Below are 27,860 nucleotides of genomic sequence, written 5' to 3' on the forward strand. Positions count from 1 at the left end.
ATAAAGATATGTGTATGTGTGTGTGCATATATATTTCAAAAATAGGTTATAAATGTGTTTATATGTATGCATATAAGCATGTGTTTGTGTGTGTGTATATATATTTATTTATACACATGTACATACATAGACATATATATTCACACACATATCATCATCATCGTTTTAACATCCACTTTATTTGTTGAGATCTCCTACAGCCAGGTACCCTCTCCTGCTTCCAAGAAAGATATTTCCCCAGATATTTTACAGAGGACTGGTAATGAAGAACACTGCTTTTACAGTGAGTGGTCATTTACAAATAGTATGCAATGTCAGGGTATAAAGACACAAACACACACATACAACATGCTTCTTTCAGTTTCTGTTTACCAAATCCATTCTCAAGACTTGGTTGACCATTTCCCTTCTTAATCATTAACAACAATATTCACAAACTTTCAATCCAAAGATTTAACATTCAATAGAGAAGTAATTTGCAAAAAAAAAATATATATGTCAATATTTTTATAAATAAATTTATGGCTCAAAATAAACTTTATAGCGTTGATGTTCATTATTATATATATATATATATATATATATATCAGCAGATATTAAAAAATAGAATGTTCAGTTATTATTTATCATTAATTTTAAGTTTTTCCCCTAATATTTTGGAAGCCTCCTCCGAAACCTCGTCTTCTCTATGGTTTTTTTCATCACTCTGTTCATCTTCTGCTTCTTCCGAATCGTCTTCAGATTCTTCTTCGTCGTCTTCATAGTCTTCGATGTTGTAATTGTAACCGTAGGCACCAGTCCCTTGTTCATAGCTCTCTCCACCGTTATAATCGGTATCATCATTTTGACGTCCGAATTTATATTTTCTAATCGACATACTGAGGTCTCTTGTCTCTATCGTTTCATGATTACACTTGGGGCATGGTATGGACTGGCCACGAACATATTTGAAGCCTTTTCGCTTCACATGGTCATCACAAAAGCATATTTTACAACGCAAACATGAATATTGACCATTACGATTACAGGAGACACACTTATAGGTTTCAGCTTCAAGTGTCTGACAACTTGCTTGATGTTCAAATTGGTCATCTTCACATAGATGATTTAAACAGAAGGAACATTTAAAAATTCTACCACCGTGGTCCCAAACTCCTCGTTTACATTCGATACATACTGCGTCTTGTAAAGGACATTCGCATGCATGAGTTTGAAGGCACTTACGGCTGTGACAGATCCAAGCTTCACAGAAATCACATATAGCACCAACCATAGCCATCCCAGTTGTATGTGTTCCGGGATGTTTTATCACACAATCGCCAGATTTCATCAGACATTTTGACTTACCGCATTGGGCACATATAGGAACACGTTGTACAGCTCCACACAAATAACAAAATGCTCTGTTTTTCTGAGCTGTCTTACACTGGTCACATTCCATAAGAAAGTTACACGATCGCTCGGCAATAGGGCGATCCATATGTGCCGAACGAATTTCTTTTTGTCTCACCCGCTGCTTCTCGGCCTTTTTCCGTGCACCTGTCTTCTTTTTAGGCATGTTTGTTTTCCAAAGATACGATGTACTGTTATATGTATTCTAATAAACTGTCGTTAACAGTACTAATGGTGACAACGTGTAAGATATATAGACAAACTAACATGTATTATATCACAGCTACACACCGGATATGTTCAGAGTTATCTACCTTGACTCATGTCGCGTTTCGGTGAAGATATGAAGTTATGTCCTGGTAGAATAAATACCATGCTGGTTCATGAAGTCATGATTTCTTCCAAGGGCAGAAGTTTTTAAAGTTACCTCCTCCTACATTTTGAATACCTATCTAGTAACTTTTTCTCCGTTATATTTTTACAACGGTAAATATGGAAATAGTATATAAAACTAAGTCTCTATTAATTGCAATCAAATAAAAAACTAATGGTGGACATTGAAATTAGACACTGAGGGAAAATGGCTGTAACTTTTTTATTTTTCAATTTTGGCGATTTTCGTTTTCGATAATGTGTTCTACATGTCACGGTCATGCGATTCCCCCTTAAAAAAATTTTGGAAACCCCCACCCCCACACGAGGGGGGGGGGGGGGGTGATTTTCATTTTCGACATTGTGTTCTACATGTCCAGGTCGTACGAATAGCCTTCTCGCAACTTAGATGTGAAAATGAACGGCTTACATTTATATTGAAACAGAAAAAGGATCACATATGGAGTCCCCACCACGAAACTTGATATGCTAGAAATAACAGCTAAACGCGGACAATCCAAATCTTGCATTGGTCCAGATGGACTATATGTAATCTGAACCTTTCCCCCCCTTATTTATTTATTTTTTTTACGGAATCCCACGTTTTAGGCTATGGAGATTCCGATTCTGAAAAAAAAATTTTCAAAAATCTCAAATTCTAAATTTCGATTCCCCCCCACCCCGGTTTTTATATAGATCCACACCCGGTGGAAAAAGTGAAAAAAAGATAGTGTAGTAGTTGAAGTGCACCTTATATGAAATAAATATGAAGGAAAAAATGCGCTTTGGCAAACGGGGTTAGGGTTAGGGTTAGGGTCGGGGTTAGGGTCAGGTTTTGAGTTAGGGTTAGGGTAAACCTAACCCTAACCCTAACCCTAACCCTGACCCTAACCCTGACACTGACCCTAACCCTAACCAGATTTGGCTGTTATTTCTAGCATATAAATAGCCTGCTTGGGGGGGGGGATTGAAATTTTTCAAACAATTTTTTTCAGAATCAGAATTGCTTTCGAATTTTGTTACAGGCTTTCTTTCTACTTTTTTTTTATTTTGTATTGTTCGTTTTCGAATATATGTTCTCTGGTAAAAAGCATGAAACTCGCAGTTCAACTTTCTGAGTAAATGCAAGATTTGGATTGTCCGCATTTAGCTGTTATTTCTAGCATATCAAGTTTCGTGGTGGGGACTCCACATGTGATCCTTTTTCTGTTTCAATATAAATGTAAGCCGTTCATTTTCACATCTAAGTTGCGAGAAGGCTATTCGTACGACCTGGACATGTAGAACACAATGTCAAAAATGAAAATCGCCCCAAAAAAATTTTTTAATCACCCCCACTCCCCACCCCGTGTGTGGGGGGAGGGGGTCCAAAATTTTTTTGGGGTGGGGAATCACATGACCGTGACATATAGAACACATTATCGAAAACGAAAATCGCCAAAATTAAAAAGTAAAAATGTTACAGCCATTTTCCTTCAGTGTCTAATTCCAATGTCCACCAAACTAATTTTTTATTTCATTAGGTTGCGAAGTTTCCGCTCGGCTTAATGCCATTTTGTATTGCTACGTTTATGTTTAGAAGTAAAATTTGGTCGCATAAGAAATCTTTCCTCAACTTTGACCCAATTATAATTGAAGTTGCTCATAAAATATCTGAATAATTTTTGGTGTTTAACAGTCAACATTCTTTTCTCTGTTGGATTCCAAGTCAATTTTATCCACACATAAGTCTAATTTGAAAATTTTCAAGTTTCAAAATTGATGTCTAAAATGGGGTAAAATGAGTAATGACTAAGTTCAATAATTTCTTCTCTTTAAATATATCACAAAAAGAACACTCTAGCAGATCATGAAGAAGTTATAGAGAATATTTTATGCTAAGCATTTTTTTTATCTAGTCGAGTTTAATTAATTTCGTATCATGTGCCATTTTTTTCTTACCCTCTTTCATTTGACCTACATGTTTAAAATTTTCTTTTTGCATTTCTGATCTTTCTGATGTCAAGGGATGGATATGGATGTGTATGAATCTGTTTTGGGGAGAATTGAAGCAGCAAATTTACATTACCTTGTCTTTTATGTAAACACACATGGAGAATATAGCAAATATATTTCTCAGAAACAGTCCTCCCACTTGTAAGATATATATAGTAAAATAAAAATAAGATCATAGACATTCTGGTATCAATTGATTTCGCTTTCTGTGTTGAACCAACACTTAAAGCTCATCAGCCAAACTTACTGCAAAAACTATTTCAAAAAACGTTGTTCAACTGAAGGCCCCCGCGACTTTCAAATGAACATTAGTCAGCAAGTATAAATTTCAAAATTCAAATAAGTTGCCAGTATCAATAAAAATAATGATAAAGTAGCCAGCAAACATTATTCAAATGAGCAAAATATATAACAATAAAAAGTCAGAATACAATAAGTACCTGCTTGCTTTAAAGAAGAGTTAAAACCCTCCAAAACCACACATCTCATTATATGTAAACACGTATGGAGACTATAGCAAATATATTTCTCCAAAACAATCTTCCCACTTGTAAGCGACATATAGTAAAATACAAATAAAACCATAGACATTCTGGTATCAATTGATTTTGCTATCAACTTCCTAATCTCCATTTTATTTTCTTTATTTAACTTTTAAGGGAATTTCATTCCCCAATAATACTAGGTATTAAACCGGTATTTCTTTGGATGTAACCATCTTTAACAAGGTTAACATATCCTCTAATTGAATTATATATATGCATATGTGTGTATGTGTTAATTATCTCCTTGCTCTGACCTCAAGTGATTGTTGTAAATGACTATCTCTGTCGTACAAGCAGTGTCCTTCATTCCCAATCTTCCATGAAAACATGATTGGTCCTACAGAAATGTTACCTTAAAGGTGAGGGTTAGTAACAGGAAAGGCATCCAGCTTAGAAAATCCACCTCAATAAAATAATGAAATTCCATCTGAACCATGCAAACATGGAATAGTGGACACTAAAATTATATATATATATATATCATCATCATCATCATTTAACATCCGTTGTCCATGCTGGCACAGGCTGGATGGTTTGACCAGGACTGGCAACCTGGAACGCTGCACCAGACCCCAGTCTGTTTTGGCATGGTTTCTACAGCTGGATGCCCTTCCTAAGTCCAACCACTTTGAGAGTGTAATAGGTGCTTTTATGTGCCACTAGCACGGTTGCCATTTGTGTGATACCTGTGTCTGCCATGGGTCTTCTTCTCAAGCATAGCATAATGTCAAATGGACTTAGTCATTGTCTCAGTGAGGCTCAACACTTGAAGCCCAGCATAATGCCAAATGGTCTCAGTCCTTGCCTCCATAAGGCCCAACACTCAAAAGGTGCTTTTACATGCTACCAGCATGTGTGCAATTTGCGTGACACTGGTATCTGCTATGACTGTGATTTTACTGGGTTTGACAGGTCTTCTTCTCAAGTACAACATAATGCCAAAGGTCTCAGTCATTGCCTCTGTGAGGCCCAACATTCAAAAGGAGCTCAACTGCTTTTCCTCCGTGAGGCTCAATACTTGGAAGGTGCTTTTTATGTGCCACCTGTATGGGTGCTGGTTAAATGACACCAGCATCAGCCATGACTGCAATTTCACTTGGCTTGATGGGTCTTCTCAAGCACAGCATATCACCAAATGTCTCAGTCACTAGTCATTGCCTCTGTGAGGCCCAAAATTCGGAAATCATGCTTCACCATCATATCGTCGTATGTCTTCCTAGGTCTACCTCTACCACAGGTTCCCTCCACAGTTACGGATCAACACTTCTTTACACAGCTGTCCTCGTCTATACGTATCACATGACCATACCAGTGCAGTTTTCTCTCTTGCACACCACATCTGATGTCTCTTGTGCCTAACTTTTCTCTCAAGATGCTTACACTCTGTCAAATGTGCACACTGACATTGCACATCCAGCAAAGCATACTGGCTTCATTTCTTTCAAGCCTACGCATGTGCTTGGCCGTCACAGCCCATGTTTCACTGTCATGTAGCATAACTGTTCACACACAGGCATCATACAATATGCCTTTCACTCTGAGAGAGAGGCTCTTTGTTGCCAGTAGAGGTAGGAGCTCTCTAAACTTTGCCCAGCCTAATCTTATTTTGGTAGCTATGCTCTTGGAGCATCCATCTCTGCTACTAACTTGATCACCTAGGTAACGGAAGCTATCTACTACCTCTAGCTTACCACCCCCATGGCAGTTGATGGAATCTAACAAAATGAAGTTCTTGATATATTTACAAAATATGAAAAGATTTTTAATTCTAAAAAATGTTTTTAAAATATATTGATAGTCCTAATGAATTAAGTAGTTTCAACCTTTATTTCAGCTCTCCAGGCTCTAATACGGTAGTATCGTAGTGATATTACCATACTCTGATATTAATGTTGGTTATCAGTATTTATTTCTAATCTAGTTTTAGAACGAAAATCTTTATAAAATTTTCTTTTCCTTTCTACATTCTTCTTTCTTAGTTTGAAAAGGAGAAATATTTTAACCCTTTAGCATTCAGATTATCTCAAATATAATGCATATTTATTCCCATAGTTTTCAATTAATCATGCATTATCTTGTAGCTTTGAGATTTCAATGATGTGACTTATTTTTAGAATGACATTGCAAGGTAAGAGTGAAAAACCATATCTAGCCATTTGGACACAAAACAGGTAGAATATTTGGGCCAGATATGGTTGGTTTAATTTTCACTCGACAAATGTCAAGATATTCACTACATGGAATATACCTAATAGATTAATCCCTGTGTTGTTTACTTGGTTCATTTTGTTCCTGTGTGACTGATTATAATTCTCATTGCACTGTAAGCATGTTATGCAGTAAATCAAACTTTTTTTTAATTGCAATTCATATTTTCATCAACTCTGAATACCTTTCCATTCTTGATTTAATTAGTTCACTCTGTTCAATAAAATCACATATCCCACAAAGAGGGTCTTCACATAATTTCCTTTTGATGTAAATCTGCCATTTGTTAAGAGACTTTTAAGATTAGGTGACAGTCTCTAACTGAATAATTTGTGACTTACACTCAGATTTGATCATTGGAGAAGGATTGAAAAATATCATTTAGTGGAATCTAAAACATTGTGGTTCGGGAATTGTAACTACATATAGAATATTACCAATTGTGTCCTTCTCTTCACTGCTAAAGTTTCTTCTTAAATCAGGAATTAAGATTAGTTTTGCATTATTCATGAATTCTTCCTGATATGGTTGTCTCTCGATGAACATTTTAATTTCTTCGTTTTCTCTGTCTATTTGAATATCTAACTATGTCACATATCACTTTCCTGTTTACAGGATATTTATTTTAGTATGGAATGAATGGCAAGATCTAAAATCTAATTCCTGACAACAATGAGCACAAAAGCTATCCTTATTTTTATAACACTTGTGATGGGATTTTTAGAATCAAAGAAAATAAATGACATCCAGTTTAAGATTATTTTTCACAAAAATTGATAACTCATTAAAAGCAAAATTGTAAAAAATACTTTGAAGTCTGTGTTATATTTTGGAATATAAGTGAGCAAAAGGAGCACTCCATCGGTTACGAGGGTCCCAGCTGATACGATCAACGGAACAGCTTGCTCGTGAAATTAACGTGTAAGTGACTGAGCAATCCACAGACACGTGTACCTCTAACGTAGTTCTCAGGGAGACTCAGCGTGACAAGGCCGGCCCTTTGAAATACAGGTACTACTCATTTTTACCAGCTGAGCGGACTGGAGCAACGTGAAATAAAGTGTCTTGCTCAAGGACACAACGCGTCACCGGGAATTGAACTCACGTGTGAAGTGAAGGCGCGTGGCTTAGTGGTTAGGGCATTCGGCTCACAATCGTAAGGAATACAAGTAAGGAAGAACTTAAAAGATTTCACAAATGGGTCAAAAATATTCATGAATCAATTAGTGAGCCATAAAACTTTTCTTGCCTTAATTATAAACTCCAAGTTTAAAAAAAGAAATATAAAAAAGTTACAATTCAAGTTTACCCCACAATGTTTGTCTTTCATGCTGGCATGGAGTGGGTGGCTTAACAGAAACTAGGGAGTTGCAAGGCTGCATCAAGCTCCAATGTCAGCTTTGGCATAGTTTCTACTGCTAGAAGCCCTTCCCAATGCCTACCACTTTACAGTATGAACAGGGTGCTTTTCTCATGCCACCAGCTCTTGTGAGACTAAGTAACTTGTAAGACAGGAAAAGGAGAAAGCTTCCTTGTTTAAGTGGGCAAGTATTAGAAAAGGGGGAGAGATGGCTTTATGCCAGGTGTTAGGCGGTTAAAGTATGATAGAGGGACAAGCACTGGTGTCTTGTACATAGAATTAAATAAGCACAACTGGACTATACTGAAGTGAGCTTCTACCAGCATAAAAATAAGTGGGGTTTTTTTTTATTTGCCATAACTTGTAGGCTTCTTATGGTTGGAGAAAAATTAAAGCATAACTGGAAAATTTAGTATTTTGATATCTAAATACATCTATTACATAAAGAGCTGAAGATGTAACCTTGATATCATAGGAGTCATGAAAAGCAGAAACTAAAGCAACAATAAACTAAGTTAATAAAGAGATTATCTTTACAAAACTTACAGCTGTATCAAAATTTAACAAAAATCTTGAATTACAGTTAGAAGTTAGAGAGGGATTTACAAATTAAAAGGTAACAAGGAAAGAATGAGTATTGCTTGATTAATATTAGCTGATATGCCAAGGTAAGTAATAATACATCTTTAGAGAAATACAAACTGTAAGCTCTATCGACTATTTTAATACAGAAAATATTTCGAATGTTTTTTGTCTTTTTCTGAATACCTGGTGATTGAAATTAAAAAAAAAAAAAAAGATACTCTACTTGCCATTTCAATTTATTAATCTAACTGACTTTTCCCATATTTGCTCACATACATACTCCATTTTTATGATAATTTTTTCATGCTAACATAGGTTAGACAGCAGTGTCTCACTCCTAAACGAGACACCTCATCATCTGATACGTACTACAGAGAAAACATCCAATCTTTGTAATTCTGTATCACACATTTTTAGATGAACCAGATGCATTTTTATCAACTGACACTTAGTGAAGTTGTCTGGTACAGGTGGGAAGATCTTAGTTATCAAGGACAGCCAAATGTTACCTTTATGTAATTTTATATTACAATTGATCATGTTTTGAAACTTTTCAACTTTAAAATATATGCTAGTCATTTCTTAAGTTTTATTTTTAGACTGTAGCAATATTTTCAAACAAGATTTAAACTTCAGAATCCAGCATTTCACTGTAATTTGGATTACATACAAGCAACCTATAAGAAAATGAGGAATCAGAGAAATTTTACTGTCTAATTGTATACTGAAGTAAATCACTGTATTATTTGAACCAACAAAAGCCTTTACATGGTTGTTAGGCCAACTAGAAATAGCAGGCTCCTATATTAAGGTACTGATTCTAAAATACTTATAAACATCTCTTTGGCCTCCATCTGTTAGTGACCCATTACCTACCAGTGATCTCATGAGATCACTTAAAAATTACAAATTCATAATTATCTGTCAATATTTACACATATCTAACCTTTTTGCTATATCTATTAGGTATATTTCTCTGATATTCAAATGAGTTTTGCTAATTTTTCACCCAATACCTCGCTTATTTCTATTAAAAATGTTATTTTGATCATTCCAGCGTGTTTCTAAGGCTGTTTTATGCTAGAAATTAAAGTTTCATAAAAAAATTCCAGTTAATAGAATTATGGGAGGTAATGGGTTAATGACCATGGATGAAGGTTCTAGTTGTCCACCCTACAGGTCTCTGCCACACTTGTGGGCTGTTCCAGCACTGTTTGGGATGTATCAGTTCTTTTTTTCTAATACAAGGTATTCAATAGAATTCAAGCCTGGGCAATATAGTACAGAGAACAGATCGTTGCCAAAGTGTTGTGTTCCCCTCTTCACATCATTGATGGATCCAAAAGAACAGCACAACCATTACAATTTGGTACCAACACCATCATAGGAACTGCTAGAATGAAGTTCTAGACAACATTGAATTGTTCAGATTCCTAATTTTTCCTCGGGGTTTACTCCCAAAACCTTTTCTCATGGCTGGGTATGGCCGCAAAGCAGTGGAGTTTTGAAATAAAGGTTTTCCTTCACCTTGATGGGTTATCCCCTACCCAAATTGTTAATTAACCCACACCTGGAACCCTGATAGATGCTACTACTCCCAGTCAGAATAGACCTGGGAACAATAGTGGCTAAGAGATGGTTTCATACCCCTCAAAATCTGAGGATGCAGTTTAAAGTTTACTAAAATTAAAAGACAGGTAAATACTGCAAAGTGTTTCATCCAGTATTCTACAAAATCTGCCAGGTTTATCACTCTCTCTAGACCAAATATATTTTTTTTAAATGCTGAAATATAAAATATCACAGAGAAAAAAAATATTTTGTCATGCTCTACATACTCCTTCACCAGCAAATTCACAAATTAAATAGTAAATCATATTTTATTATTAGTATTTCTTTTTTAACTTGACAAACAAATAAATGAGAACAAATATGACTTTTTTTCCTTCCAAATTGATTTTTCTTTTATAGATCACAGTTTCAGCAATAAAAATACATCTTTTGACAATTGTCTGGTTAGGTTTTGTTCAATATAGATGTAACTTGATACTGTCCAAGTTTACATAAATTAATGAAGTAGAGAGGGGAATTATTTATTAGGGGTGAGTTAAAGTTTACTTATGAATGTAGAAAGAAAGAATTAGTTAGGTATGTATAGGAGAGTGTATATGCACTTTGTAAAGGGAAGTATGTATAAATGTACAGGAATGTTTTTGTGTGATTGGTGTGCAAAAATGTATAACAAGTACTGATGACCCAATGAGATTGTTACTTAAGAACAGATAATAGTTGTTTAGTTGAACTGGTAAATCACATTTACTAAGTTTTATAAAATTCCATTGCAAATTCTGTGTGTGTGTGTGTGTGTGTGTGTGTATATATATATATATATATATATATATATATATATACACACACACACACACACACACACACACATAACATTCATGTATGTGTAAATACACATAAACATACATATATATATATATATATATATATATATATACACACATGTATGTCTATACATACACACACATATATATATGTATGTATGCATGCATATATATATATGTGTATATGTATGTATTATATATACACACACGTATGCATATATCAGGCACAAATGTATATACATCTTTATACCAATTCACAAATACAAAGCAACATAAAAACATATTTGTTATAACTGATCTCAAATGAAAAAAGATTGTAATAATTTAAGAAAAAAAACTATTACAAGAAAGTTTAAAAAAAAAAAAACAAAAAAAACTCTTCAAAATAGAAATATTGAGTATTCTTCAAGAACTGCTACTTTTGTTTTGAAAATGGTGGGACATACTGATACTAATGATGATTCAGCATGCCAAAGAGTCAAAAGAACTTATTTCTGTTGGTCTTTAAATGTGTGCACGTTAAGTATGTTATATAACAATTAACACCAATTAGGTTTCTAAGAAATTTCCTGATAAAATTATATTTTTTGAATAGCACCAAGAACATCACGTTTCAAAAAGCTGCTGTAAAATCTGATTGGGTGAGATAGAGAGACAGAGAGATAATAATAATAATAATAATAATAATAATAATAATAATAATGATAATAATAAATCACATCTAACACCATAACAAAATCACAAAAAGAAAAACAACTTCCAAATTAAAATTTGGTTGTAAGAAGTCAGGAAAAGAAAGACAGAGACATAAACATAAAAATAGAGATGTGTGAAGACAGAAAAACATATTTGGAGAAAGACAGAAACAAGGAATGGAAGAGCTGCCAGCTACAGGCACAGCGAGCAACTGTTAAGGATTTCTAAACACAAAGTCCAGTTTAATAATGAAACTAAATTTCTTTCCATAATTGAAACAGTTAATCTAACACAGAATAAAGCCAATGAAGTGTTAATTCAGTTACCTTTATGTACACACTTATATTCATGCATGCAAACATATGAGTTTGCAAACACACACACACATACTTCTATATATATATATATACACAAACACACACACACATATATATATATATACATACACGCACACACACACAAACATATTTTACATACTATATGCACTTAACTGTCAGTTTGACAAAGGGAAGATACTGCAATCACTGGATGTGTTTGCCTGGATCTGAAACACCTTGAAAATATGAGGCAGTGGAGGAGCCATATTCAATCATACTCACATACACATATCTGCATCCAAACACACACAAATATATATCTAAAATATATATATACCCTCATTATCCTTTAACATCCACTTTTGTATGCTTGCAAGGGTCAGACAGAATTTGTTGAGGCAGGCTTTCTATGCCTCGATGGTCTCACTGCAGCCAACCCTCACCTGTTACCAAGCAAACTAATATTTCCCCATGGCTAGACATGTTTTTCATGGAAGACTAGAAACAAATAACACTACCTGTATGCCAGTGATGCCTATTTACAACCATCACATGATTTCAAGACAAGGGTACACACATGCATATATATATACACACATATATATATAATGTGTCTCCTTCAGTTTCCATATACTAAATCAATTGACAGTTTTGGTTGGCCCAAGGCTATATATATAAATATATATATAGTCTTGGGCCAGTGTACATACATACATATATGTATACATACATATATATGTGTGTATATATATATATATATATATATATATATACATAGGTATACATACATATATATACACATAGGTATACATATATATATACATATGTATACATACATATATATACATACACACATATACATACACATACACACACACATATATATATATATATATATATATATATATATTCACACACATATATACATATGTATACATACATATATATATATATACATACACATACATACATACATACATACATACATATATATATATATATATATATATATATATATATATATATATTTATTCACACACATATATACATATGTTATGTCTGTATATAAACACACACACACATGTATGGGCACACATTTTATAATGACTGAGAAGACAAAGGGTCTCTAGCACTAGGGATAGGGAGTTATTCTTACATTGAAAACCTGGCAGAAATGCATGCACCAGAATGGATTCTGACAAAGAACACAATGACCAAATGATGGTGCTAAACCGGGCAGATAGATTATCCACGCATACACTATATACACACACAAACATATATACATATGTACATATGCATATCTATGCCAGTCGCCTTGAATGTAAAATAAAAAATTTAAAAAGAACAGGTCAGACTATCAATAGAGCTTAGCTAAATTTATGAGTACATGAACATGAATTACTATTGTATGTATTGAGTACATTTATCTCTCATTTGTTTACCAAAATGAATAAATATATTACACACATATACATTTAAGCATACATATATATATATATATATATATATATATATATATATATATATATATATATATATATATATAATGTACAAATGTATTATGAAAAAAATTTGTAATCCAGTTACAACCAGCTAGTAATTACAGCTGAAGATTGATGCACATACATACATGCACACACACATACAAACACAAACGTGTAAAAATAACTGTTTCTACAGTTTACTAGAATGAAACTAGTGAAAAAATATGGTGGGAAAAGGTTTGTTTGTGTTTTTTTTTCAAACATAATTACTGAAATTTTGTATTTTAAAAATAGAGAAACTCAATAAGATATTTTAAAAAAAAAAAGTTGTGGGTTCTAGAATTTATAAATTTGAGTAAGAAAATATTACTGTCCTATACATACAGAGGTGAGTCAATAAATAGGTAGTATGTCTTATGACATAAATACATACATACATAGGTATGTATATACATAGACACAAACACACTTGGAAGTGAATGTAATCTTCATGGGGGCTTATGCTTGGGCTACCTTGTAGACTACAACATACTGAAATTGTCACATTCTATCATTCAAAATTTTCAGTGGAAATATTTGCTATGTCTTTTATGCTTTAATTTGGTTGGCCCTTTTTGCCTCAAAGTTAAAATTGTCAGTGTCTATGTTAGAAAGGAAAGTATTTTAAATACAGAATCAATTTTAGTTGGGCAATAAACAATATATATTCTAGTTGGTATAAGATTTTAACAGAAACAAAACAGTCAACTAATCTATGTGGGATTATATATATGTATAAAAAAAAAAAATTTTTTTTTTTAAATGAAAAGAAGATAGGGTTTCCCTGAATTTTTAGCATCACAGACAATTTGGAAACTTATGACATGATCAATGCAATAAGACAAAAAGAGATGATACTATGCTTGAGTCTGACTTATTCATCAAACAACGAAGAAACCCAAACTACAGCCATCCATTCTGTTGTAATGTGGTAAGAACACATAGCAAATGGTTTGAAGTATTTTGAGTAGCAGACAGAAAGTGACAAGTTAAATATAATTATCAGTTGGTAGTCCAGATATTGTGTACATGACATGATTATTCTTCTCACAAATTAATACATATCCACAATGTAATTATAAAATCCTGGTTCTTTATCAACCCACCCGCATAAGTATACATACATACATATTTTTATATATACATATATATAGATAGATATTCTGTAAGAAGCCTGCAAAACTTTAAGTTGCATAGAGCCAAATCAAACTGTTTTGAATAATAACATATATATATATGTTTATATATACATATTTATATACATATATATATGTTTACATGAATGTATATATATATACATATTTATATGTATGTATATATGTGTGTACATATACATATAAATGTAGATACACACACACACACACACATACATATACATATATATATATATATATATATATATATATATATATATATATATATATATATGATGGGGCACCCAAAAGAAACTGGAATTTTGCAATCTTATTTTATTCACCTAATTTTATATGTTTACTCATTTATCTCCTTGAAAGCATTCTCCATTTGAAGCAATGCCTCAGTCCAGGCATGTTTTCCGCTATACGAAGCATTGCTGGAACTCTTGTGAAGAGATGTCTTTTACCGCCGCCATTATATTTTTCTTCCCCTCTTCTACATCTGCAAATTCCATAGCATCAGTTCTCCTCACCAGTGATGACCTTTGAAAAAATGTCCAGATCAACTTCCAGCTGTTCTTTCAGTTCACGACACACGTTCAGTCATGACTGCTTTTGATCTTCCATGAGCAAGCGAAGCACAAATTTTGCTGCAACTTTTTTCATTCACAATTACTCACTCGAAATTCGTTGGCAGGAGCTCCAGGATACTCCAGTCATATCAACAAGTTCGTCAATTGTTTAGTGACGGCCCTCCAAGATCACTTCATGAATTTTCCTGATGCTTTCATTCGTCCGGGAGGTTCACAGTCATCCTGAACAAGGTTGGTCTTCAAGCAACAAGTAACCATCCCTGAAGCATGGAAACCACCCGTAAACTTGTGTTTTGCTCATGGCAATGTCCTTGTAAGCTGTCTCAGCCACTGTTTTCCCCAGCAGGAAACAGAATTACATGGAAGTGCACTGTTCCTTCATTTCAGCCATTGCAAAAATCAAGCACTGCAAAACAAAGACACACCATGTGGCAGTATGGTCTAATTGGATGCCACCAGTCAACAGACTGATGCCTGAGGGTCACAAGTGGCTTCTAGCAGCAGAAACCTGAACTACAACACGTTTGTCCCACAGAGAATGTTTCCGGTTACTTTTGGGTACCCCTTCATATATATATATATATATATATATATATATATATATATATATATATATACATAATATATAAAATATATATATGAATAATATGTATATATGTATATCTATGCAAGTAATATACAGTATTGTCACTTTTCGGCATATGTTGTATATAATGATGCCAAGGCAGGAAAAGTAGAAAGAAACTCATAGAGTCCCTTCCTTTTACAGCTGAACTTTTTCACTTTTCATTGTTTGTTTGTTTTTTTTGCCATTTTTCTTCTTTTTTTACAGAAAGAGATAACAAATTAAAACTTTTATGAAAGGAGCATGAGAAATGCAGAACATACAAGGTAGGGTATTTAAAGAGAATTAGCCTAACATTTTTCTTATCTTTTCGAATGTTTGATAAAATATAAACATTCCATTCTTTTAATTATTTAAAATTATTTAAGAGTTTCCTTTGTCTTTTTCACTAAAAAAAAAAAAAAATTGTGAGGAATGGGTGTCTTTCCATTTTTTTTAAAATTTCAAATATATCATCATCATCTTCATCATCCTCATCACCTGATTAAAGATCAATGGGGAAAGTGAGGAAGTATACATTTATTTACACATTCATGAAAAATTTGTCAGAGAAAATAGGGGGTAGTTGATCGAGTAGGGATGACTCTCTCGTTGTCTGGGACAGCATCAAACAACATGGCTTCCTTGTTATTGCAGTCTGTAAATGATAGCACTGCCGCCACATTGCCACATCGGTAGCAATAATTTGGAGCAGACCAGACAGTCACCAATTTCTCATCAAACATGTACCGGTAACCTGAGGAAAGAAATGTAAAAAAAAAAACAAATATATATAAGACATCTTGAAAATAAAGTAAACTTGAAATAGAAACAGGATCAATTTGAAACAAAACTAAATGGAAGATGAATTCAAAGAATTAAAAATTGTTAAAGAGCACCAGAATTCCAATTCATTTTCTTTTTAATAAGAGTACTGTTTTAGAAATGTGTCAGCTCAGGGTTCTCATCACAGACTGATGTGACTTGCTACAGGTACCATGTAATCCAGTACTAATTGTTCCATGGTTAAGCAGTCAGCAACTAAAACAGCCACCCCACCCCCCCACTTGAGTAGCTTGCTACTCTTGTGAGAAGGGTGTCTGGACACTTGGAGGGACTAAAATCAAGGGTCTGTCAAAGGGTGGCTGAGCCCCTTGCAGACCAGTTGGGGAAGGCAACGGCAAACCACCCGAATATCTCTGCCAAGAAAACACTATGAGAGAGTGAAAACAAAGTAATGCTATGGATTCATCCAATGGGAGAACTTGAGCTTAATCAGGATGACTTTTGTTGTAGTGTCATCAACATGCTGCAAGGTGTACAATAAATCATGACAACAACTGTTTTAAAAAGAAAACAATATTGTTTTTGTAGTCCATCAGGAGAATCATTGTACCAATAACAAACACACACACACACACTAGTTCTATTCCACTATGTTATTATTAGTCAACTAGTAAACCAAATATCTGGAAAACCAAATACAAAAAAAAAACAATATCTTTATTTAGAATTAGCAATGAACAGATTTATGAAGTAAATATATTTATCTGCTTTTTTTTTTTTCTTTCTTAATTTCTTTACAGCTGATCTCCTTTTTTATTTCACTTAGCTAGGATGAGTTCGATTCTAATCAATGCAGCTTTGTGTTTGAGGATACATAACCATATCAAATAGTTTGAACAAAAGTCAGTTAAAAATTGTAATTTGACAATGGGTAAAATAATTTACCTAACTACTTAACTAAATTCAGTCTTTGTCTAAATGTTTACATTAGAAACTTCTGGTTTCTCAAAGCCTTCACCACTGCTCACTACTTAGTCCTTAATCAGATCAACATGCTAGATCTTAAATTAATTTGTTGACAACACAACTTCTCACTACTCTTTCAATTTCATACTTTATCTTCCTTCCAAGTGCTTCACTTATCATACATATATATTTCAACATATCTTTCAATAATAAACTGACAATGAAATATTATTAATCATCATCATCATTTAACATCCGTTGTCCATGCTGGCAAGCTGGAAGGCTGTACCAGACTCCAGTCTGATTTGGCATAGTTTCTATGGCTGGATGCCCTTCCTAACACCAACCACTCCGAGAGTGTAATGGGTACTTTTACGTGCCACCAGCACGGGTGCCATTTGCGTGACACTGGCATCAGCCACAACTGTGATTTTGCTCGGCTTGGTGGGATTTCTTCTCAAGCACGATGTAATGCCAAAGGTCTCAATCATTGTCTCTGTGAGGCCCAACATTCAAAAGGAGCTCAGCCACTTTGCCTCTGTGAGGCCCAATGCTTGAAAGGTGCTTTTTACATGCCACTGGCACACCTACTTTATTCAAAATCAATCCTTCAGCTCACAAAGCCTTTCAAATCATACCTTATTGTCTTAAAAAAAAGTATACATGGGACAGTGATATGCAAAATTACAAAATGGTCAAAGCTGAGTGTTTTGGATTATAAGCCTGCTAATCTGGAGCAAAATGTCGTTATCATCCTTGTCAAAATAGTCTCACTCCACCATATGCCTACTGCAGCAATCTTACAGAAATTAAAATTCAAGACTAACATGGTCTGGTTATATATGGATTGTTTTGCAATATACATTTAGTTATAATGACCAATGCTGAAAGGTTCTCTGGAGCTATCATCACATAATCAAACAACATTCTGAGGTGCTTCTGTGTGGTCACTCAACTTGTTAGAAATAGCAGCTAAATTTTCCACAAATAACATCCTACAATCTTTAAAAATAAAATCAATATATTTGATAATATAGTACTACATACAGTTTGCCTAAACAAAAAAGGGTCTGCTTGGTCAGGGTTAAACAACTATAGCAAGAAATCTATAGGAAATCAGTGAAGGGATCCACAATTTATTACTAGATAATAAGTAGTTAAAAAATATTTGAGAGCCCTACAACAGATAATGTAGTGTGAATCAGATGTATCAAAAAGATCCTAATATGTAACTTAACATCTAAACAAGCTGACTTAAACAGATTTTATTTAATGAACTACTTATAATATATTTTATCAACCCTAGTCTCTGAAGTGAAGAAAACAAGAATCTCTCTGTAAGAATTGTATAAAAATTTCTTATTCTAGCAGAGCATAAAAAGTTCATCAGTGCCACTGAACTAAGAGATTGTGTACTTGAAAATCCCCAGCTGTGACTTGAAACAGAAAACAGATGAACAAAGTTCTATTGTCTTTATAGCACTACAGCAACAACATTAAAGTTGCTTTATTTTGTAGATTATTCTTTCTCAAAATGAAATTCTTTTAATATTTATGTAACACACTTCAAAAAACATTTTATAAAGCTTAAGACTTACCTTCATGTACTAATTGATGAGCCCGACATATTAATTTTAAATTATTGATATGAACAAACTAAAAGGGAAAAAAAAATGTTGAGAAAAATCAATGACAAAAATTAAACGAAAGAACAGAAATAATAGTTACAACTTAGTCAGAGGAGGAAGGGTAGCTCTGATGATCATTTCCAAAGTCTCCAAGACTGGAAGGAGAAAAGGGAAGAAAGTAGGACTTATGGGAAGTTCATAGTATGAAATAGTAACTACATACTGCACCAAGGTAATTAGTCTTCCACAGACAAGACACCTAGCTAAGTGCTTTTACAGAGTGGATTAGAATAGCACCCAAGAGCATGGTGGTGGTACTAAAAAAAAGTCATGAATTTAATTAACCACAAGAACAGCAGCAGTCCATCTGACAAACTTCAGCACCATTTCTATCAAACCAATTTCAATCATAAGGCTTGGATGATTCTAAGGCTATGTCAGAAGACACTTGCCTTAGGTTCTGTGAAGTAGTATCCGACCCAAAACCATATACTTGTGAAACAAACATTTTAACCAAACAGCCATGCTTGCAACCAACATGGCTTGGTGTAGTAAAGATCTTCTTGTAATCAGGAGAAATGACAGTGAAATTGGTGGAATCATAAATTCCTACTTGCAATCATTTCAATTCACTTTCTAATGTACTTTTGAGAAATATCTGAATCTCAGACATTCAGAAACCAATAAGAGAGCTTCTATTTGTCACTCCATCTACTAGAAATGGCAGACAAATTTCTCTTAAATTACTCTCTACCCTCTTGATTAAGGAAAGAACATGAGGTAATGCAGTCATGTACATCTCTAAAAACAAAAGATGACCCATGGCCAATATGCCTTTGATCTTAGATCTATTTGGTCAGGGTTGATTGGTTAGGATTGATCTGGGTGTAAACAACAGGTGGTGATTCAGCAGTCTTTAACACAGCATAGAGAATGCTGCATGGCATTTATTCTAAATCTTTGCATTCAAGTTCAAATTCTGCTGAGGTTAACTTTGCCTTTCAACCTTTTGGGGTTCAATAAAATAAAAAATACTAATCCATGGTAATTAATTGGTAGAACTGCAAGAACACTGGTTTCAAACTTTGGTATAAGGCCAACAATTTCGGAGTGGTGGTGGGGAGTTACATTGACCCCACCAGTGCTCAATTGGTATTTATTTTATTAACTCTGAAATGGTAAGAACATTAAACTAGAGATCTTGTGGTATTTGTTCCAGCTCTTTGCATTCTGAATTGAAATCCCCCTACAACCTACTTGGGAGGTAGACTTAATTCACTGCCTGGTTAACACCATCACCTGGTACCTGGAGTGTTTTAACAGAGTTCATTTTGTTGCAGGCATTTTGAAGATACCTTCCTCCCACCTTTCCATCTATCTCAAAGGCCCTGTAAAATGTCATGGGCAACTCCTCCCTCCTGACTTAAAGATAAAAATAAAAACAACAGCATTCGTAAATTCCCGTCTCTCTAATAAATCTGACAATGCTCAAACCATTATTTTTGTTGTTTTAGAGGGGGTTATTTTTCTGTAATTTAAAAATGCATCGACTAATTTGCAGTAAGTTTACCAGTTATTTTCCAGCAATAAAAGCAAAATTTTAACAAGTCAAATCTAAAAGCCATATATTGCAAGTAACAGTAACTCACACTTCCAATAATTATTGTTGTATAACTGAATTCCTTTTGTTTTCCAGCATGAATCATTGAAATTATGAAGGAGGAAAAGAAATCAAAAGTCTGGCCAATTTTTTCAAGAATATGAACACAGCAAAACCAACAAGGAATCTTCTACATCAGGCATGGGTAACCTTTTCCAAGAAGCAGGCTGCATGAGACATGGATCGTCATCAGGCAGACTGCCCTATTAAAAAAATTCATGGAAATTTTTCTTTAGGAGTCATTAGGTGTCAGAAAGTCCCACAGGCTACAGTTTACTCATAAGAGTTCTACATAGTTGCTCAACCTGCTAGAAATAATAGCTAAATCTTCCTAAATAATGAATATCTTTAAAAGGGACACTGGATAAGGAAGCCTAAGATACAAGAGGACTGAAAAGAGAGAGAAAGAAAATGGTCATATCCTGAACACCTTAGGTCTTAGGCCATCTTGGTTAAGTTAACATGGGGATAAAAAAAACATTAGCACAGTATAAAAATTAAATTTAGAATGTACAACAACAAGATTATTCTTAAGATACAAAAATGTATTTACCTCGTTAGTAACCATTGCTCCAAATAACCAACCAGCACCACGTGGACTAATTGTCCAACTTTCCACATCTTCAGGATCAGACCAAACAAGATTTGAATACAGTTAAAGAAAAAAAAATTGTCAAGAGAGAATACTTTACAATATATGTAAACCTACATATTCCTTTACACGTTTCAGTCATTTGACTGCGGCCATGCTAGAGCACTGCCCTAAAGGGTTTTAGTTGAAGAAATCAACACTTTCATAAGCCTAGTACTTAATCTGTTGTTCTCTTTTGCTGAACCACTAAGTTATGGGAACATAAACACTGACATCAGTTGTCAAGTGATGGTAGGGGGGGGGGGCAAACACAGACACACACAAATATATATATATATATATATATCATCATCATCATCATAGTTTAACATCCACTTTCCATGCTAGCATGGGTTGGACAATTTGACTGAGGACTGGCAAACTAGATGGCTGCACCAGGCTCCAATCTCATCTACGACAAGCTTCTTTCCGTTTCCATCTACAAAATCCACTCAAATGCTTTGGTCAGCCTGAGGCTATAGTAGAAGACACTTGCCCAGAACCATGTGGTCGAGAAGCAAGCTTCTTACCATACAACCACACTTGCGCTATTTAACTTATTTCACCACAATCAATTTCCTACCCTTCATGAGGTCTCATCAAAGATATCAACATCATTTGATGAATCCTAGAGAAACAAGTAGCCATTCTGTTTATATATACATCAAATCTAGTAGCCTCAGATAACTGGAGCTGTACTCGACTAGATACAATACCATAAGTAATTAAATAATTTATTTATTAATTGCTGGGTTGAGAGGAAGGGACAGTGCCCAACGTCATAGCCTTCCTAGACAGGTGAGAGTAATTCCACCAATGTTCCTCTTAAACCTTTGTAAGTCAACACCTGCCAGAAAGAAAAGATCAAAGAGGAAGTACCAAAGTCTCCAGTGCCAAAAAGTATGAATGTCCAGTCAGTCATACCAAATCGCCAGTGTTCGAACAGCCATGCCCAATCAACTCATTTCACTGCTTTGGTAACTTATAATACAGAGGTTGCTAAATAATACACATCAAGCTATTCAGAAATTACAATTAGCTAAAAGATTGATAATTCCTAAAAGGATATCACAAAAGGCTCCCTTGTGTGGAATTTCTTGATTTCTGTCAATTGTCCGGATCTGATCAATGGTTTTGATATCAGGAGATAATCCTCCATGTACACACAAGATACATTCATCAATAATCTATGAAATCAGAAGAGAAAAAAATATAGAAAATATATAAATAAAAACAACCGTATTGAAGTAATCAATATAGTAATATAATTATCAGTCAGCTACAATATTATCAATCAAATAAATATAAATAAGATATAATATTTGTTTAATATTTTTTATGCTTATTAAAGATTTCATTTTTGGAGTTTTGATTTAGCTAAAACTGTTAGGATAATTGAGAGTTAAATTAATGTTTAGCAAAAGGTGTTCCAACATTTTCCAAACATAATGTATGTAAAACTACATTGAAAAACATTCATTTTTTTTTAAACAGTAGAGCGAGTTGTGAGGGATATTTGATTTCTATTTCAGCAGGTTAAAAGACCAATCAGAGATTTTTTTCCAGATTTGGCTCAGCTAGTGAGGGATGTAAAACTGTAAGTTAGCTTTGTAGACAAAACTACGTAGATAGCTGCAAAAAGAAGTGTCAATCACTTAAAATGTATGGAAATTGTGGAAGAGAGAGACCCAGAAAGACACAGGACAAAGTACTGAAGGCTGATCATGGGACACTGAGCCTTATAGAGGAGATGACAAAGGGCTGAAGTATCTGGTGCCTTGCTGTACTCAAGAAGCTCCATCCTCCACAGCAGAATTGTTAATGCCCAACTCCCAGGGGAAGTGGTTTTTGCTTGCAAGAGCTCAGTGCTGGTGCCACATAAAAGCACCTATGTTGCTGCCACATAAAATTACCTGTGCTGGTACCAAGTAAACAGTATTGGTTTTGCATGGGATGTAATAGAGATCTGCCCAAGGTGTCACACTGTGGGAGTGAACCTATAAACCACTTGGCAACAGAGCAAACTTCTTAGCAAATGGCCAAGCCTATGTTACTCTGTATGAATGTATGTATGATGATGTATGTGTGTATAGAGTATGTAAGACCAGATAAGAAGGTCAAAACAGCACTCAATACCAACTGGAGAGATGTGAAGTGCCAGCAGTTATAAACATAAGTGTATGTGTGCGCACACACACATGCACTTACATTTGCCCATCTCAGAAAATCACTCAGCTATGATATGGGCAGTGATATTGCTGTCATTTCCCATGTCAACAGTTTTTATGTAGCCTTTGTACCTTTAAAAACGTGTGCATTAATGTATTCCTTACTTGAAAAACAGACAAGGATTAGCAGCAAGAAAGGCTGATGACATTTTACTAATTATATTTGCCAGGCTCGTGCTAGCATGGAAACAAATGTAAAAATAAATGAAACAAAATGAATATAGGATGAATTCTCATAAGATAGCAGCATCTTGCAGAATATTAGTTATAAAATGGCACACAGTATCTATGTATACTAAATCACTGCACAATATGTGTAAGGTTAAGCTGTGCGACAACTAATCACATAAAAAGTTAGAAGTTCAGTTTACAGTTAATATTTTGTGTCCATGAGCAAGTTATGTACTTTTGTTTGCTTAACTAAATGAAAATACAAGCTCTACTGCCTACTTCACAGTTGAATGGTTAGTAGTAGAAATGACATCCAGCTGTAAAAATGCAGTTGATCTAACATGTAACTTATTCTACCTATAATTATGACACAAAAGCTGTTACTAAAGCTAAAAATCTAAAATATAGTTAGCACTATAGATCTAGTGGTTAGTTACTAGTAAGTGGATGCCATATTTGATGACATAAAAATGCACAGAATATCAGACACAGGCTAATTTAAGCAGTTTTAGTACATTAAAGCTTATGCAAGGCCTAACTTTACATATAGAATGTGAGATGATTTTTTTGAGATATTTTCATGTTTTGAGGAAAAAGTGGATCGTTAATGCTGTCAAATACAATATATATTTTTTTAATGGCTTAGTCATTAAATCCTTTGTTGAAGCTAGCAACAAACTGTTTATACAAGAAATATGCTGAAGTACTTACAGCAGCAATTGTCAGAAGATCAAAGACTTTACAACAATATCGCCATGCATTGGCATTGCCATATTTTGTTTGACACTCATCTGAAAGTAAGAATTTAGGAAATAGAGAAGAAAACAAAAAAAATATTAAAAAAAAAACAATAATAATCCAATCTTAGTAAAATATCAAACAACAAGGATTAACAAAATTAGAATGAAATTATATTTTCTTCATTCCTTTTAACCCTTTATCTGCAAAATTAAATTTCATGGTTATCCCAATACTGATGGTAAATATCTAATAAAAAAAAAAAAGATTTTCTGCACGTCACATTACCTCAATAAACTTGACATGTCTCAACAGAATATAGTGTCAAACATAACAAAGTAGATTGCTATATAAAAGTGCTTTTTGCAATTTAAGGTAATGACATTTTGAGTGGAGATATTTGATTTCTGCAGTAAAGGGATTAACCAATTCCAAAGCAGAGAAGATTGTGTAAAATATAAAACATGTTAATTATGCTTAAGTATATTGAATGCAAATGTATTTCACAGCAATATGAACAGATGACAACTTTATTCTGTACAAGTAAAAATAGTTAATTCCTTTAATACTGGACAGTTAGAGAACTTACCATAAAATCCATAGATTTGTGTAATTTGTCTACTTTCATGGTTTCCCCTGAGTAAAACAATTTTATCAGGCCACCTAAAGGAAAAAATTGAACAATTATTTATCAATTTTGAAGTAAAATGCTAACAAAAAGAATATATATATACCAACACCAGTCTGAATATTAAACCTCTTAATGCCAGTGGCATGATAAAAAGAAATTTTAATAAAAAATGTGACACATACTACAACAAGGATTAACAATTCTCTCAGTTGTTATGTGCATTAGGAAATGGAGGGAACATAAGACAGTGTTGGAGCAGACCCAATCAACTCATGCCAGCATAAAAAACAAAAGACATGGACGACGACAACAACAAGGAGGGTGCAGTAGTGGTGGTGGTGGTGATGATGATTAAGATGATGTTGATGAGAAGGAGGGATTAACAACTATTGAAAGTAGAAATAATTTTGGTCATAAATCAAATGAGCAAAGGATTAGGTCAAATATTTTTTTCATCTGATTTTAGAAATACTGAAACATTTCAAAGCAAAGTTGTTTCAGTTGCTACAGTAAAAAAAGAAAAATAGTTGTTGCTTAAAAATGAAATATCTATGAATGAACATATTTCTGTAGCAGTGGTACTATTAAAACATTGCAACTGAGAAGATCAAGAAAAGCTGCTTCAACCTCAACAAGTAATTAAGACTCTTTATATTATAAATTCCAAAATTCTTCATTAAAAAAAAAGTTACAATGCACCTAAAAATATTCATTAGTATTGATAACATTTTAAAGCGGAGTTTGAACTCACTGCTCCAATTTCTTTTGATAAAGCTAACTTTGATTTCATGTTAACAATTAAGATACTTTCCTTCTTTTACATTTGATTATTTGAAGAGAAGCAACAGTTCCTATATATGTGCCATTCCTACTAGATTAAGGAGAGCTTAAGTAGAATTAGTGACGTTATTTTGATTGCTATAAGATAATGTTTAGAGTTAAAACATTAACCAGATTTTTATGTTCAAGAGTAAAGCAACTCTTGATTGAGATGATTGAGACCAACAAATTTCTTATTCCCACAACCCTGGCCCAAAATATTTTTCTCTCTCATCAATACTTGATCCTTGCAATTTCTATATAAGCAAAGATAATATGGATAACATTTGGACTCACAAAGTTTAATGCAATTAAACTAGGAAATAATGTAGAAAACAAAACATAACTTCACACTCATTTTCAAAGTCACAAAATCTATTTATTTGACTAGTTTCCTACTAAACCAACAAAGACAACAGACCAATGAGAAATAAAATTAACTTACTTGGCTTTTAAAGTTAATAACAATGTGAATGTCTCCAGACTGTAGTATCCTCGGTCCACAAAATCTCCCTGGAAAATATCAGTTAATTGTTTAAAAAATAAATTATTTATTGCATTCATTCTCTTATTCTTTTACTTGTTTCAGTCATTTGACTGTGGCCAAGCTGGAGCACCACCCCTAGTTGAACAAATCGACCCTAGGACTTCATTGTAAGCCTAGTACATATTCTACCAGCCTCGTTTACCAAACCACTAAGTTACGGGGATGTAAACACATCAACATTGGTTGTTAAGTGATGGTAGGGGGACAAACACAGACACACAAATACACACACACACACACACACTTACAACAGGCGTCCTTCAATTTCTATCAAGCAAATCCACTCACAAGGCTTTGGTTGGCCTGAGGCTATAGTAGAAAATACTTGCCCAAGGTGTCATGCAGTGGGACTGAACCTGGAGCCATGTTGTTGGGAAGCAAGCTTCTTACCACACAGCCACTCCTGATTGTCAATATAAATTTAATATAGGTAACAAAACAGAAACCAAAAAAACTTGTGGTGGTTTTTTTAAAGTTTATATATTTGTAAGAGAAAAATTTCTAGATGCTTGGGACTGAGCCCTTCCCAAAAAAGAGTAAACTGTATCATCTGAAAACTGAAATATGATGTTAATAAAGTGCACTCTTCACTTTAAGATATGAGTGTAAAGTTAATTATGACCACAAGGACCAGTCCTTGCTACAGTGTGGTGGCCTGTGTGCCTTGATGACCCTAAGAGCTATGCATGCTCCAGGTAAGACCTGCCATGGTGGACAGGTCAAAAGATACAGGCCAAACTATTATGGATTACCTCTTCCCAGAGCTAAAAGTAAGTTTACATATGGCCAACATTCCTACCTAGGAAAAATAAAGTTACAGGCACATTAACGACAATCTCAAACTAATAAAACCGAGGAGAGGAAGGCCTTCCCTTAGAGATATATATGATTTGGTGTAGTGAAATCCAAAAGGATTCAACCAGAGAGAAGCAGGAAAAAAAACAGCTCAGAGTCAACAACAGCAGAAAAAAAAAGTCGTTGATGGCCTTAGCTCCACAAGGAGCAAAGGAGTTAAGTATGTATAAAGTTAATTGTGAGTATAATGAGCATAAAGTTTTTTTCTTTTTGTTTGCAATTATAAAACCACTGTTACTTTTAGTTTGTAAGTGTTCATATGGGTGGAACATGTATCATCAGATATAGGTCAACATCTTATCACTTTTTTCATCACTCAACTAAGTTTTGAGCACAAAAAAGAAGTTCTCTTTACTTCTTTTATATATTTCTGAGTACTTTGGGTAAATTTTTTTTTCATTTTCCTAAGTCCATGATTCTTTGGTCGAGGGGAAATAACTGGTAAAAAAAAAAACTAAGGTGTTTTATCCTTCAATAA

At 33.9% G+C, this 27,860-nt stretch overlaps 2 protein-coding genes across 2 annotated transcripts in view; both read right to left on the bottom strand.

Annotated features, from left to right (window-relative positions):
• LOC106880883 (zinc finger protein 330) overlaps positions 1–1,918 on the bottom strand; it is a 2,857-nt gene extending 939 nt beyond the window's left edge. The window contains exon 1 of the mRNA XM_014931074.3: positions 1–1,918. This exon is cut by the window's left edge and continues 939 nt beyond it. Coding sequence (XP_014786560.1) covers positions 620–1,558 — 939 coding nt within the window. The 5' untranslated portion in view covers positions 1,559–1,918 and the 3' untranslated portion in view covers positions 1–619.
• An 8,400-nt stretch (positions 1,919–10,318) lies between these two features.
• The window catches only part of LOC106880958 (serine/threonine-protein phosphatase 6 catalytic subunit), a 41,184-nt gene continuing 23,642 nt past the window's right edge, over positions 10,319–27,860 (bottom strand). Inside the window, exons 4-10 of the mRNA XM_052971363.2 lie at positions 26,426–26,493; positions 25,120–25,193; positions 24,504–24,583; positions 22,461–22,580; positions 21,316–21,405; positions 19,073–19,130; positions 10,319–16,479 (exon numbers count right to left, since the gene is read on the bottom strand). Of these exons, the coding sequence (XP_052827323.1) occupies positions 16,289–16,479; positions 19,073–19,130; positions 21,316–21,405; positions 22,461–22,580; positions 24,504–24,583; positions 25,120–25,193; positions 26,426–26,493 (681 nt within the window). The 3' untranslated portion in view covers positions 10,319–16,288. The remainder of the gene's footprint in view (positions 16,480–19,072; positions 19,131–21,315; positions 21,406–22,460; positions 22,581–24,503; positions 24,584–25,119; positions 25,194–26,425; positions 26,494–27,860) is intronic.

This window comes from Octopus bimaculoides, chromosome 1, assembly GCF_046866305.1.
Source record: "Octopus bimaculoides isolate indiv1 chromosome 1, ASM4686630v1, whole genome shotgun sequence".
Classification (NCBI taxonomy): Eukaryota; Metazoa; Mollusca; class Cephalopoda; order Octopoda; family Octopodidae; genus Octopus; species Octopus bimaculoides.